Source organism: Bos grunniens, chromosome 14 (assembly GCF_055505025.1).
Source record: "Bos grunniens cultivar Pamir isolate PY7600 chromosome 14, Bosgru_T2T1.0, whole genome shotgun sequence".
NCBI lineage: Eukaryota > Metazoa > Chordata > Mammalia > Artiodactyla > Bovidae > Bos > Bos grunniens.
In genome coordinates, this window is record NC_141178.1 from 14692919 (window position 1) to 14705733 (window position 12815).

At 44.4% G+C, this 12815-nt stretch overlaps 1 protein-coding gene across 5 annotated transcripts in view; it reads left to right on the forward strand.

Moving 5' to 3' along the window:
- Positions 1–12815, forward strand: part of SDC2 (syndecan 2) — a 122758-nt gene that overhangs the window by 95074 nt on the left and 14869 nt on the right. For all 5 annotated transcript variants that reach the window (XM_086336015.1, XM_086336019.1, XM_086336014.1 and 2 more), the window contains exon 2: positions 8368–8479. In XM_086336015.1, the coding sequence (XP_086192141.1) occupies positions 8368–8479 (112 nt within the window). The remainder of the gene's footprint in view (positions 1–8367; positions 8480–12815) is intronic.

Consider the following 12815-nt stretch of genomic DNA (forward strand, 5'->3'; position numbering starts at 1 on the left):
TCTGTTCTTGTTCCCCACTCCCCACCCCTCACCCCCTACCTCCTTTTTGACATCCATGTCCCCGAAGAGGAAGACTGGTTTTGTTTACATTTGGAAAGACCCTGATGCTGGGAAAGATTGAAGGCGGGAGGAGAAGGGGACGACAGGATGAGATGGTTAGATGGCATCACTGACTCGATGGACATGAGTTTGAGTAAACTCCGGGAGTTGGTGATGGACAGGGAGGCCTGGTGTGCGGCAGTCCATGGGGTCGCAAAGAGTCGGACACGACTGAGCAACTGAACTGAACTGAACTGAATCCTAGGAAGAAAATTAAGAAAAAAAAAACGGATTGAATTTCACAATATAGATGTTTCGAAACTCAAAAGTTACAAAAGGACAAAGTGAAAACTCTCTCTAGGTGAGAGATTTTGCATTTAATTAGTTGACCCTGTAATTTTCTCTAGGTGACAAAGCATAAAGTATGTCAAGAATTTAGGTGCAAGGTTTAGCTTTCTTTCTGCTCAGTTTAGTTGGTGGCTTTTCTTCGTGAAACGGTGGCCTATAGAGACTGAGGGCTGTGGAACAGGGGGCTTTGTAGAGTGATATGGCTGTGATACGATTACTGGCAAGGGAGCATATTCTTGTGTATTGGCAAGGAAGTGTCCGTAATCAGGGCCATTTGTGTTACCAAGGCCTAGTTTAAAGAGAAATGGGACTGAGGCCCTGAATCCTGCCTGCTTGGGGGTCGGGGCGGGGGTGAAGAGGAGAATTGCACCCTTCAGTTAAATAAGCATACAGGGGCTTCTGGGTCCTCCTATTTGAGATATTGGTTTAAATTTACCCACCAAACCATTTACTGAGCCAGGACCATACTGTAGACTCAATAGACAAACCCTGTAGGAAGAAAAATAATGTTGAAGCAGTACACTAACATACCTATGGTGAGACATCTTCTGTGACAATGATATGGATTCTATTGAATCATAAATGTACATTGAGATGAGCCAAGTAATCCTTTGGTCAGATTTTTTTGCTATTGTTTTTCTTAACATGCTGATTGTTGGGCTGAGCATTTTATTAGAGAAAGATTTTGTTTGTGCTTTGTTGGCTAGAAAATCGAAGTGCTTTGACCCACATTCTGTTCTTTTTTAAAACAAAGAAGAAAATTTCTACTGTGAAGTACTCTAACTCAGTGTTCCTTTTTGAAACACTTTTCAGCCATTCCCATGTACTCCAGAGACTAGTGTTGTGCCCGGCTCATTGGAGGCATTCTTAATGAGTTGGCAAATTCTTCTAAAGTCATCCTTATCTTTCTGTTAGTCCTCCTCACAATATGAGGCTAAATTCCAGATTCCCCTTTTCATAAGGAGACCTTGTAAGAGTTCACGGATTGAGTTTTCCCCGATGTGTTTTAACCAGGTAACTTGTTTCAAATATGTGGTTATTTTCTTTCACCCAGTGGCTTTAAGCTTGCTTTCAGCCTTTCAGAAAAATGTGACCTCTCCTATTTGTTGAACCTTTACCCATATGCTGGCTCTGAAGCAGCAGGAGATACAGACAACACCAGACCTGGTCCTGGTTCCTCAGCCTCTTCAAGGAATGTACATTCTAAGGGGTGAGGTAAGATTACCACATCCAACGGGAAAATCTGCCATGACCAGTAAATTCTGAATGAGTGGTTCAGACCTGCAGGGTTGTAAGTAGTTACCTGTAGGAATTCTCTCATCTCCCATGCTTTGGTTTGTTTCAAAAGGTTCATGGAACTAGTTGAATTTTTTCACAGTTGCTGATGATTTGACTCTCTTAGAGTTTATTTTTTAATGTGACATTTTTATGAGCAGCCCAGTCATCTTTTTGCTTCATACTTCACACCCAAATATGATTTTGCCTTCATAAACCTGATTTTTTTTCTTTCCAGAATTGGTTTATTTTCCTAATAGACACAAGTAAATAATTTAAACTAAATTCATACTTAATGGAAGGCATGCTGAAGTGTTTCTTAAAGTTAGAGACTAGCTTTGTATGTAATTAAGGACCAGTGTAGGTGTTTGAAGCAGGTCTGAGCTTAAAGACCTTTCTTAAGGATTTCTTAAGTAGGAATTTAAGAATCTGCTTTCATGGGTGACCTCAGCTTTTGTATGAGTTACACACAGGATGGTAGAATAAGTCTAGGCCATTGTTAGATAGCAGAGCATTTTCTGTAAACAAGTCCTTAGAATAAGTGCTTGGTAAATACAGTAGTACTTGCCTGTAAATATATAATGCAGTCATATCTCACACATGTTCAGGGACCACAGTATGCTTCCCAACAGTAAACATAAGTTTCTTTCCTTCCATTACATCTTTGATTTGGATGGGACACCTAATAGAGATGAAGGTGTTACTAAAAATGAATGAGTGACAGTTGGCAGCCTTCACAGGGGCAGTGTACAGGATGTTAGGCAGAGAAGAAATTGTTAAGCTAGAATTCTAACTCTTCACACAGATTTTTCCCCATCTATAATGCCAAAAACACTAGTTCTAAAAGATGTTAAATAGATTTTCAGGGCATGTGGGGAGAATTTCCATGGCCAAAGTTTGAAAGTGTTGGATCAAGCAGAGTTCAACAGGACTCGTGTATTACAATTCTTCTCAGGGCCTTCATTATGATTACGTGTGAATTACAAGGCAGGGTGGAGGGGTGGGTAGTGGGCAGGCCCAGCAAGGCCAGCACTCTCAATGAGCACACACTCTGAAGCCCTGACTTGGACATGAATCCCTCTTCCCCTCTTCTGAGCTGTCTGTCTTTGGACAAGCCTCAGTTCCTTGGTCTGCAGTGGAGATTGTTGAGATGATTAAATGTGCCAGTGCTTTTAAAACACTTAGCACAGAATGCCTGGCACATGATAAACACTTAGCAGTTAGCTACAGTTAATCCTTTTGAACCCCAGGCTGACTAGCTCTGATAGCTTCGTGTCATGGGGCATTACAGTTCAATAGCAAGAGCCCAGAATTTAGGTGGCAAATGTTTTGGGCTCCAGTTTGACCACCAACTAGACTGGATGATTTTTAAGTGACTTTATCACTGTGGTGTTCTGTGTCTTCACTTTTGGAAATAAATAGGTCATCCGGATGCCTATAATGTCCAGTCAAGCTCTAAGATTATATGTTCCCATGGGCTCTACCTAAGCCAGAGTTGGCAAGTTCATCTTAAGGGCAAGTATATCATCCCTGTGGGACTATGTAGGAGAAAATTTTAATTATCATTTCATTTACAGTGTGTGTTAACTGGTAATAAAATAGGTTATTAAGTCATCTCTGGAAAAATAAGCTAGAGTTACAGCCAGTTTCGTGCTTTGTAATCACCATGAAAGTAAATAAGCATTTGAGTCTTTGAGGCCAAGTCAGGACTGAATGTGCCTTTATGCTAAAACTAAGAAACATCATCCAGGTGCTTATTTCCTATGAGGTGATTCAAAGTGTCATAACAGGCCACACAAATATTTAACTTTTACGTCTGAAGGCTAATTTTCTGAAGGTTGGGTTTGGGGTGGTGGTATCCATAAGAGGCTTTCTACTTTCTGACTTTGCTATCAAGCCTAAGTTTCCACCATGTGTGCGTGCAAGCTAAATCACTGCAGTTGTGTCCAACTCTTTGCAACCCTATACACTGTAACCCACCTGGCTCCTCTGTCCATGGGGTTCTCCAGGCAAGAATACTGGAGTGGGTTGCCATGCCCTCCTCCAGGGGATCTTCTGGAACCAGGGATCCAACACACATCTCCTGCAGCTCCTGCATTGCAGGTGGATTCTTTACCACTGAGCCACCAGGGAAGCCCCAGTTTCTACCATAAGGTGAATTTAACACCTACTGCTTTGAGCTTTAATTATCTCGACCACTGTTTATCGGTTGCACTAGTTTAAGGCATTTAGAGGACATCCATCTAGTAGATAAAGCAGTGTATCTTTTAAGGAAGACCTCAGATTTCTAAATAACAGATTTCCACCCTGGCAGTTTGAAACATGAGATTTGCCGGATGTAAGCTTTACCTAATAATTAAAAAAACCAGCAAGTAGATTTATTCAGTTGCCATCTCACAAATTTTCTTTGCTGAGACAATGGGAAGATTTGTGATATTTTTCATTTTGAGATTAGTGCACTTGCGGTCTTCTATGCACCAAATCAGCATTTTCTCCGTTCATTTTTATTACAAACATCATATATGTTTAGGCTGAACTATTTTGTCAGAATATTGATTTTTATCATCCTCAAGTACGCGAGCCCCTCAATTTTCTGTCCTTGGAGGAGTTTATTTCCTCTTCGGGGTTTTGTATAAAGTAAATTGATGTCACCAGGTCTGAGTGGAGATTTTTTGTTGCTTTTTATTTTTGTGTGTGTGTGTCATGGAACCTGGGGTTTGGGTGGAGGAAGTGGCAGTAACTGACTAGAAATGCAGGTGAGGTCAAGTGGTGGAAGAATGTCTTTCAAGGCCAAGGAGTTTTAATTTTATCCAGTGGAAGATAGGGAGCCAAGAAAGGGTTTTTTATATTAGCAGGGGAGCAATGTGGTCATGTTTAAGAATGGTCCCTCGGCAGATGATGGATTCAGAGACAAAGCCCTGAGGGGAGGCCGAGGAAGGAAGCCTTTGTAATGTTCCAGGCCCAGCATGGCATGGTTGCTGCAGTTTGAAGGGTAGGGAGGAAGCGATAGAGTTGGGAGACAATGGCAGATTTTACCAGCCTTCAGGCATTACCTCCTCTGTGGAGATAACTCAGGGCTCGGTTTCCGTGGCTGAACCTCCGTTTTGTCCTGGGGTTGCTTTTCCTCCTCATTGTACCTCGTTGCTTTCCACATCTTCCCTCTGCTCTCCCACAGCTTGTCTCGCATCAGCTGAGGGGAGAAAGGTCTGGAAGACCAGCTTTGGTTTTCTTCCAGCTTGTACTCTGAGCTCTGTTAACCAACAGTATTGACGCTGCCCCTTGGTCACGGCCAGTCCCGAATGAAACAAATTCGGTAGGAAATCCTGCCGTCGAGCTGGGCCTCTCACGTTTCCTCCCCATTGGTTTCTTTCATCCAGGGGCTCTGTCTCATCCAACGCGAGAGTGTTCCGCGTGTCTTGGGGTTTTCTGCTTAGCGAGGCAAATCACAGTTGGCTGTTGTAGAAGCCGTACTCTTAAGTCACCCCTTTCTTGGCTTTTGAAAGATGCGTGTCTTGCCCCAGGGAGTGTGAGTGCAGAATTCATTTCCCTTTCTGGGCATGTTAACTGTAGCAATCCTTTCTTCACAGAGTGTGGAGTCTTCACCAAAGGAATTGTCATGTTTGCAAAGATTTTGTTTGTTTGTTTTGAAGAAAAGACAGTGGAGGTTTTCTTTGAGCGTTATCTGCTACTGTGGGAAAAGAAGCCTGCTTATATGAGATCACACTATGGAAGGTTGTGTGTGTGTATGTGTGTGTGTGTGTGTGCGTGCACGCATGTGCTAAGCTGCTTCAGTTGTATCTGACTCTTTGCAACCCTATGGACTGTACCCCCCAGGCTTCTCTGTCCATGGGATTCTCCAGGCAAGAATACTGGAGTGGGTTGCCATGCCCTCCTCCAAGGGATCTTCCCAACCCAGGGATCAAATGTGCAGCTCCTGCGACTCCTTCACCGGATTTTTTTTACTGCCGAGCCACCAGTGAAGCTCTCTATGGAAGGATAGATATTGGCAATTCCTCTTAGATGCTTGGTGCCCCTGACGTCAGAGGAGGAGATAACTTTTAGTGTGATGACATAATTATTTGTACCACATCAGACAGTGGAGGAACAAATCCTTTTAGCTGCCCTCAAGCACATTAAACATCCCATCAGCCCCAGGACTGCCCTGGAGCCTCGCAGAGCCTGAGGGGCTGAGGGGGTGCCAGCTTCTTTAGATGCGTCCTGAGCCCAAGTCTTGTAGCAATTCAGGTCCCACAGCCTCCTCCTAAGGAGCTGGTTGTCATAGAGAAGTGAGTTGCTTGTCAAGCCAGCCTGCGTGGTTGAGTCGTGAGGTGGCCACAGTCCTCTGGGAGACGTGTTTTGGCCCATCTGCCTGTGCGTGTGACAGACGTGCCCATCTAGCAACTGGGTCACCTAATGAATAGACTTTCAGTTTACAAGTGGGGATTAAATATTTCGTGTGGCCCGTGTCACCTCCAACTTCTTTGACAGAGCCAAGAGGAAAAAATCATTCAGTGTTGAGAAAAGGCAAACAGGTTTCTGCTTTTAAGTTCAAGGTTGCGCAAATAGGTCCCTGTCCACGTGTACAGTTTGGGACTGATGATCTCTGAGGCTTCAGATGGAAAGATATCAACTGTAGGAGTCCCCCAGGACTCGTGACATGTGTTAACTCTGAAGCCTGAGTCAAAGGCCAGTTTGTTTTAGGTAATCTCAATAAATTTAGGTAATTTCAATAAATATTTGCAGTCAGCAAATATTTATTGAATCCCCATGCCTTCCAAAAGGGCCAGAGAACTCAGGTCATTGAGGCCCTGCCTTCTCCAAGTGTGCTCTGCTGAGGGGCCACAGAAAAATGCACACCAGACAATTAACAATAACACCGAGCCTTTGTCTTCAGTTGTTCACAGGCTACAAAATCCAAAATAGTAGTTCCTAACAAGGGGACATGGAAGGTCTGAAAAAACAGAGCCTGTTTTGTAGACTGGACTTGAGAGAAAGAATGAGAGGGTTCTGCCGGTGGAGTTCATAGGACAAAGTTTAGTGCACGCAGGACAGCAAACGGCCCAAGCCGGGTTTGGTGAGCACCTGCTGCCCACCAGATGGTGTGATTGTGGGGAGTTGGGTGAACAGAGGGTGTATGAAGCACAGTCCTTGCTCTTGTAGAAGCTAAGAGACTGCCAGGGTCAGTGACGCTGATGGTGGGGCTGTGGAACCCACAGCTCCTGATACTGTAGGTTCACGAGCTTTGGGAAACCTGGCCCAGACTGGTGAAAGCCTTGGAGACTACTATCATGCAGCATGGCCTCAGAGGGCAGAGTTAAGCTCTGACTGTTCTAGGAAAATTCCAGCACACTCTTGTCTCAGGGTGGTCATTCAGTGCCTGCCGGCCAGGCCACTGGGAAACCAGTGTCTAATTAAGGTCTCAGTTCTCAGAACGTGCCGATGTGGCCGCTTAAGCAAAGCGGGCGGCCATACCTTCACGGTAGTTGTCACTGAGGCCTGGAGGACACTGGCTTGGCTTTAGGACACTACGGTCTCTCCAATCAGCTGTCGAAACCCTAGAGAAGAAAGTGGTGCCATGATGGGGTGGCCCCGGTGTCCTCCTTGGAAGGTTCCAGTCCAGTGACAGCTGGAGCAGAAGAAGGTGTTATTTTATCAATAAAAGGAAATCTAATGAAAGCCACTGTAATGAGGGAAACATTTTTTTGTCATTCCTGTTAAAAACAAACATTCCATTTGATTTTTAAAAAAATAGGACAATAATGAGTGCTGCCTTTTTCCAAACACAAGTGTTTTTAGAGGCTTACAGGCTGCTGTATTTGTTTCTGGGCTTTCATGAGATACTGGTGGTAAAATATCAATTTACTGAAACCATTTAAGAAAAATTATACATCTACTCAGCCTCCACTTCATGCAAATGACTCTCTTGGCAGGATTAAGTTGAATTTTAATACTAAAATTCTTACTGAAGAGCTAAGAAGCTGTGGAACTGGTCGACTTAGTGAATGATCCCTTTCCCTATTCAGTGTGTGATTTGCTGTTACCCAGTGCCAGGAATATAAAAAGAATGCGCTCGTGTGGGTTTATCTGCATTTGTCATTAAGGCTCCACTAAGCCTGTGGGCCCCAGATGCGGCTCGCGGTGGGCTGTTGCCCCAGTCCACAGCCTCGCGGGCCCTGCTCCTGGCGGGTGTGGTGCTGGCCTCTCCTTGGCCCCTGAGAGCTCCTGGCCATGATGGTGCCTCTCTCAGTGTGGCCGGGCCTGTAATTGTCCAAGGGACCTTGACGCATCCCTGGGAGGTGATTTTGCCCAAGCACCCTAATACATCCCCAAGAAAGTCTTAAATGAGTTGACTGTCTTGCAGCTTTTCCAATCAAGGAGCCTCACGGTAACTTTGGGAAAGCAGATGGCTCGAGCTAGCACTGGGGCCACTGGAACTCAGACAGCTTTAGTGGGAAGTGAGGAAATAAGCCCGTGATAGGTGCTTCTGAGGCATCTTCTGAGGATCCACTGGGTTAGGTTTCCCTCAGGAGCATTGTCTGTGGTCAGCCCTTGACGTCATGCGACTTGTCAGGGTGTGCTGAGGAAAGGTAGGGACAAAAATCGGCTTAAAGGAACAGGAAAGAGGGTAGGTAGTCACTGAGGTATAAGCCTGAATAAACTCATTTCCTAATTTCTCACCATCCTCGCCTCTCTTTGCTTTCTCAGCGGGCAGAGCTGACATCTGATAAAGACATGTACCTTGACAACAGCTCCATTGAAGAAGCTTCAGGAGTGTATCCTATTGACGATGATGACTACGCGTCTGCATCAGGCTCGGGTAAGGCTAGCTGCATCCACACTCATCTCTGTTCTCTGTGTTTGTGTATGCACGTGCACACACACACCCTCTCTTACACACACATACACTCACACTCTTTTGGAATGTGCTTCAGGGAAGCAAGCAGGAGGCATAACTGTTAAGGGCACGCTCTGTGGAGTCACAGTGCCTGGGTGTGAATTCTAGCTCTCAGCTACTTGAGCTGTGAGATCTTGGGAATATATTTAATTTGGCTGAACCTCAGTTTCCTCATTTATAGACTGGAAGATAATAATCAGCCCTCCCACATAGGGTTGTCATGCATCTTAAGGGGTTGATACATCTGTAACTCTTAGAGCTTGCTGCTTGGCGTGTGGTCAGTGTTCTGTCAACATTATCAGAGTGATGTCCTGAAAACCACCCTCAAATACTAGTTTCATAAAACTGCCAGCCCTACCTTAAAGCTTATAAATGAGACCAAGAAGAGTTATACTTTCTTACTGCTAGTGTATTGCTCAGAAGAAGGAGGGAGAATGTAGCAGCCAAGTAAAATGATTGTACACTAATATCTTCAACTCCTATGGTGTATCAGTTATCTATTACTTCAGTAATGCCTCGTAACAAACCATCCCAAAGTGTAGTGGCTAAAAACAACAGTCATTTTGTTTAGCTCCTTATTCTTCAGGGTGGCAATTTAGGTGGCCTGACTGGGCTCTTTCCCATGTCAGTGGTCAGCTGCAGGTTGAGTTTGCTGATCTTGCTGGGCTCTGTCATATCTGTGGGGTAGCCGGGCAGACGTGGCTCTGGTCACTGTGGGCTCTCATTCTCCAGAAGTCCAGCCATTTGTCCACAGAGAGGAGACAGAGATCCCAAGATAGCAAGTAGGAGTGTGCAAAGGCTCTTGAAGCCTTCGAATGGGCACAATTTCACTACCATGTTTAATAGGTCAAAGCCAGTCGTAGGCCCAGCCCAGACTCTGCCTCCTAGTGAAGGGAGCTGTAGGGTTGTCACAGTGCAGAGGAAAACACTACAAGGAAGAGAAAGGATTTGATCATTTTGCAATCAATTTCCCATACCTGGGACATATTTCACCTGTGCCAGGAGGCTCCCAGGAAACTGAGAAAGAGGAGGAGTTAGTGCATGTATTAATGATCAGATCAGGAAGGTGAGGTCAGCAGCATGCTAGGCAAGTCTTATCCAGGATCTTCCTTGATTTGAGTTTCATTTTACATTCAACATTTGGTAAAAGTCTGTGTAGTCAAAGCTATGGTTTTTCCAATAGTCATGTACAGATGTGAGACTTGGACCATAAAGAAGGTTGAGTGTCAAAGAACTGCTACTTTCAAACCATGGTGCTGAAGACTCTTGGGAGTCCCTTGAATAGCAAGGAGATCAAACAAGTCAATCGTAAAGAAAATCAACCCTGAATTTGATGCTGAAGCTGAAGCCACCTGATGTGAAGAGCTGATTCATTGGAAAAGACCCTGATGCTGGGGAAGATTGAGGGCAGGAGGAGAAGGGGATGACAGAGGATGAGATGGTTGGGTCAGTCCATTGGACTGACTCAATGGACATGAGTTTGAGCAAACTCTGGGAGATAGTGAAGGACAGGGAAGCCTGGTGTGCTGCTGTGCATGGGATTGCAAAGAGTCAGACATGAGTTAGCAACTGAACAAATGCTGAATGTAGATGTCTCACAATCAGATCAGCGTGGGCTTCAGAATACCCAGAGCAAATTAAAATTTTGTCTTTGGGAGAGATCTAGCTACATAAGAATGAGTATCTTAGGTTGGAAAATGGCGAGTCTGAGAAAGACAAGAAGGGTTGTGGCCGACCTAGTTAACAGTGAGCTTACAATGCAGTGCTCATGTAAAAATAGCCCTAGTTATTCTGGGGAGAGTGATACATATCACACATGCAGGATGAGTGTGAAAAGTTGTTCTCTGTAGCCCACAACTCTATTAATACTGTTCACTCATGGCACCTCTTTTTTTGGTTAACACCTCAAAAGTGCTTTGTAACTGTCTTCTTCAAAATGTCTCAGGAAATATACCTCTACATACATTTTGGTCCTCATTTCACAGATCTTAGAATCTGAGAGTTGTTAGAGACTTGTAGAGGTTGTCCAAGTCATTTTTCTGATTTCTGCTAAGATGGTCCTTAAATTTAATATAAAGAATGCAGATTCAGTCCTGCTCCTCTGGAAGCCCCCCCCCATGTCCCCCATCCAGGTGGAAGGGGATTGAAGTGGTCGTTTGAAATCCTGAACCACTCATCAGACAGATCGAGCTCAGACTTAAATGTGGGCCCACATTGCTTCTGCCTTGGCTGCAACCTTGGGCAGATCATTGCTGCAAAGAAGTGTATCGTTCTGGATTTTGGAAACCTCCTTGCACTATACTGGAGATGTTGATTTTCAGCTTAAAGGTAGCAGAAGTTATAACTAAAACTTGTAAAGCTCTTTACTTATTACTTATTTATTGCATGTCAGACACCATTCCTAGTCTTATAACATCTCTATAAAGACAGATTCTGTTACCTCTGTTTTTCATATGAAAAAAAATCTGAGGCCTGAGGAGACTGAATAGCTTGCCTCAGATCACACACACTGTTGGAAGTGGAGCTGGGATAGGGGCCAGGGAGCTGGGCTTGAGAGTGTGTTCTCTTCGCTCCTTTGCTCTACTGCCTCCTGTGTCCTGAAGCCCCACTCTAGAATGAGGAGACCCTGCCTCGGCGATGCACCATCCCTGGTGGAAACTGGGGTCTCCTTGGCCAATGTTCCCTCTGTTCTCAGTGCTGTCACACTGTTCAGTAGAGGAGCACAGAACCTGTAGGAATGTCCCGAGACCCAGAGGGCACCTCCCAGGGGAGAAGATGTATCATCCTCTTACTATATATGTGGGCTCAGGGGTGGGCATTGACAGACATGGAAGCTTCAACCATCCACTTAAACGTTCCATGGACGTTCACTGTGGGCCAGATGCTTGACCATATTCTTTGGACACACAGAGATGAAAAACTAGGTTTCTGTGCTCAAGGAACCAAGAGTCAGATGAGAAAAATGTAGACATGAGAAAAAAAATAATTGTTACACCATGTCATGGATGATATAGCCTAAGAAGGTGCTGTACAACAAAAGTGTTTAAGAGTTAAATGCAGAGTTCTGGATAAAGGTAGCGGATTGAAGGTATATACCTTCCAATACCCAGCTAAACTGCCCAAAACAAACTGGGCCTAACTCATGAGGACAAATGGAACAGTATAGGAGCCAAAGGCCACAGTGTTTTGAAAGCTGGGAGGCAGATGGGCTTGTAGTAACAGACTTGGCAGACATGAGAAAGCTGAGTTAGCCAGCTATGGGGTGAGGATGGGGGCGGGGGTGGGGAGAGCAAAGAAGCAAGCTAATTTACACGGCAGAGTCCCCACAGGGCCCTAGAATTCACGCCACTAGATGGAGGGTGAAGATGGTACTAAACTCAGGATGACTGACTGAAAGTTTATGAACTAAGTAGGTTTCCCACCTGAAACTATCACAACATTGTTAATCAACTATACTACAATACACAATAAAAAGTTAAAAAAAAAAAAAAGTAAGTGGATTCCCTAATTCCTTCCCATCAGAATGCAGCAAAGGGGTTGATACTCCTGACCTGAGAAGAAAACTGGAGGTTTGTTATCTGGAGAGAAAAAACAGAGGGTCTTTGGACTGGAAATGTACCAGGCACATTTGGGGATGGGGGGCCTACATTGAAAACAGGGAGAACAAGTTCTTAGATTAATGCTTAGGTTAATGCAGAGATTTTCGCAGTTGTCTTCTCCCAGTCAGTTCCCAGAACTTGGCCTTCACTCTCTCTAGGGACCTGAACCAACTCAAAGGAAATAACTCTAAGATACTGACATTGGCATTTGACAGACTTCTCCTGTGTGCTCAGAGTTTCTAGTCAGCTGCTCAACCTTTCCCTCTTAAATACGAGAAGACAACCAAGGCTCCCTGGACATTTACAGGAGGACTTCTGAAAGATCCAGACCTTCCTATACCCCCAAATTGGAAGAGAACAGAAACTAACAGTGAGAACTTAGAGAAAAACGTACTAAATTTGGAGCGATAAGGTGCTTTAATGTTGAAACAAGAAGAGAATACTATAAAAAAGGAACATTGTGAGAGTGCAAGAGTCCTTGGAGAGTGAAACTGTCATGTCAGAAATGAACAGCTCACTAGGAGATGAGATGATATGCAGATGCTTATTCAATTCATTCAACAAATATTTAATAATGGCCCGTAACATGGGGAAATAGACACCATTCTAGGTGCTAGGGACACTTTAGTAAATAAAATCTAATGATGCTTTCTCTGATG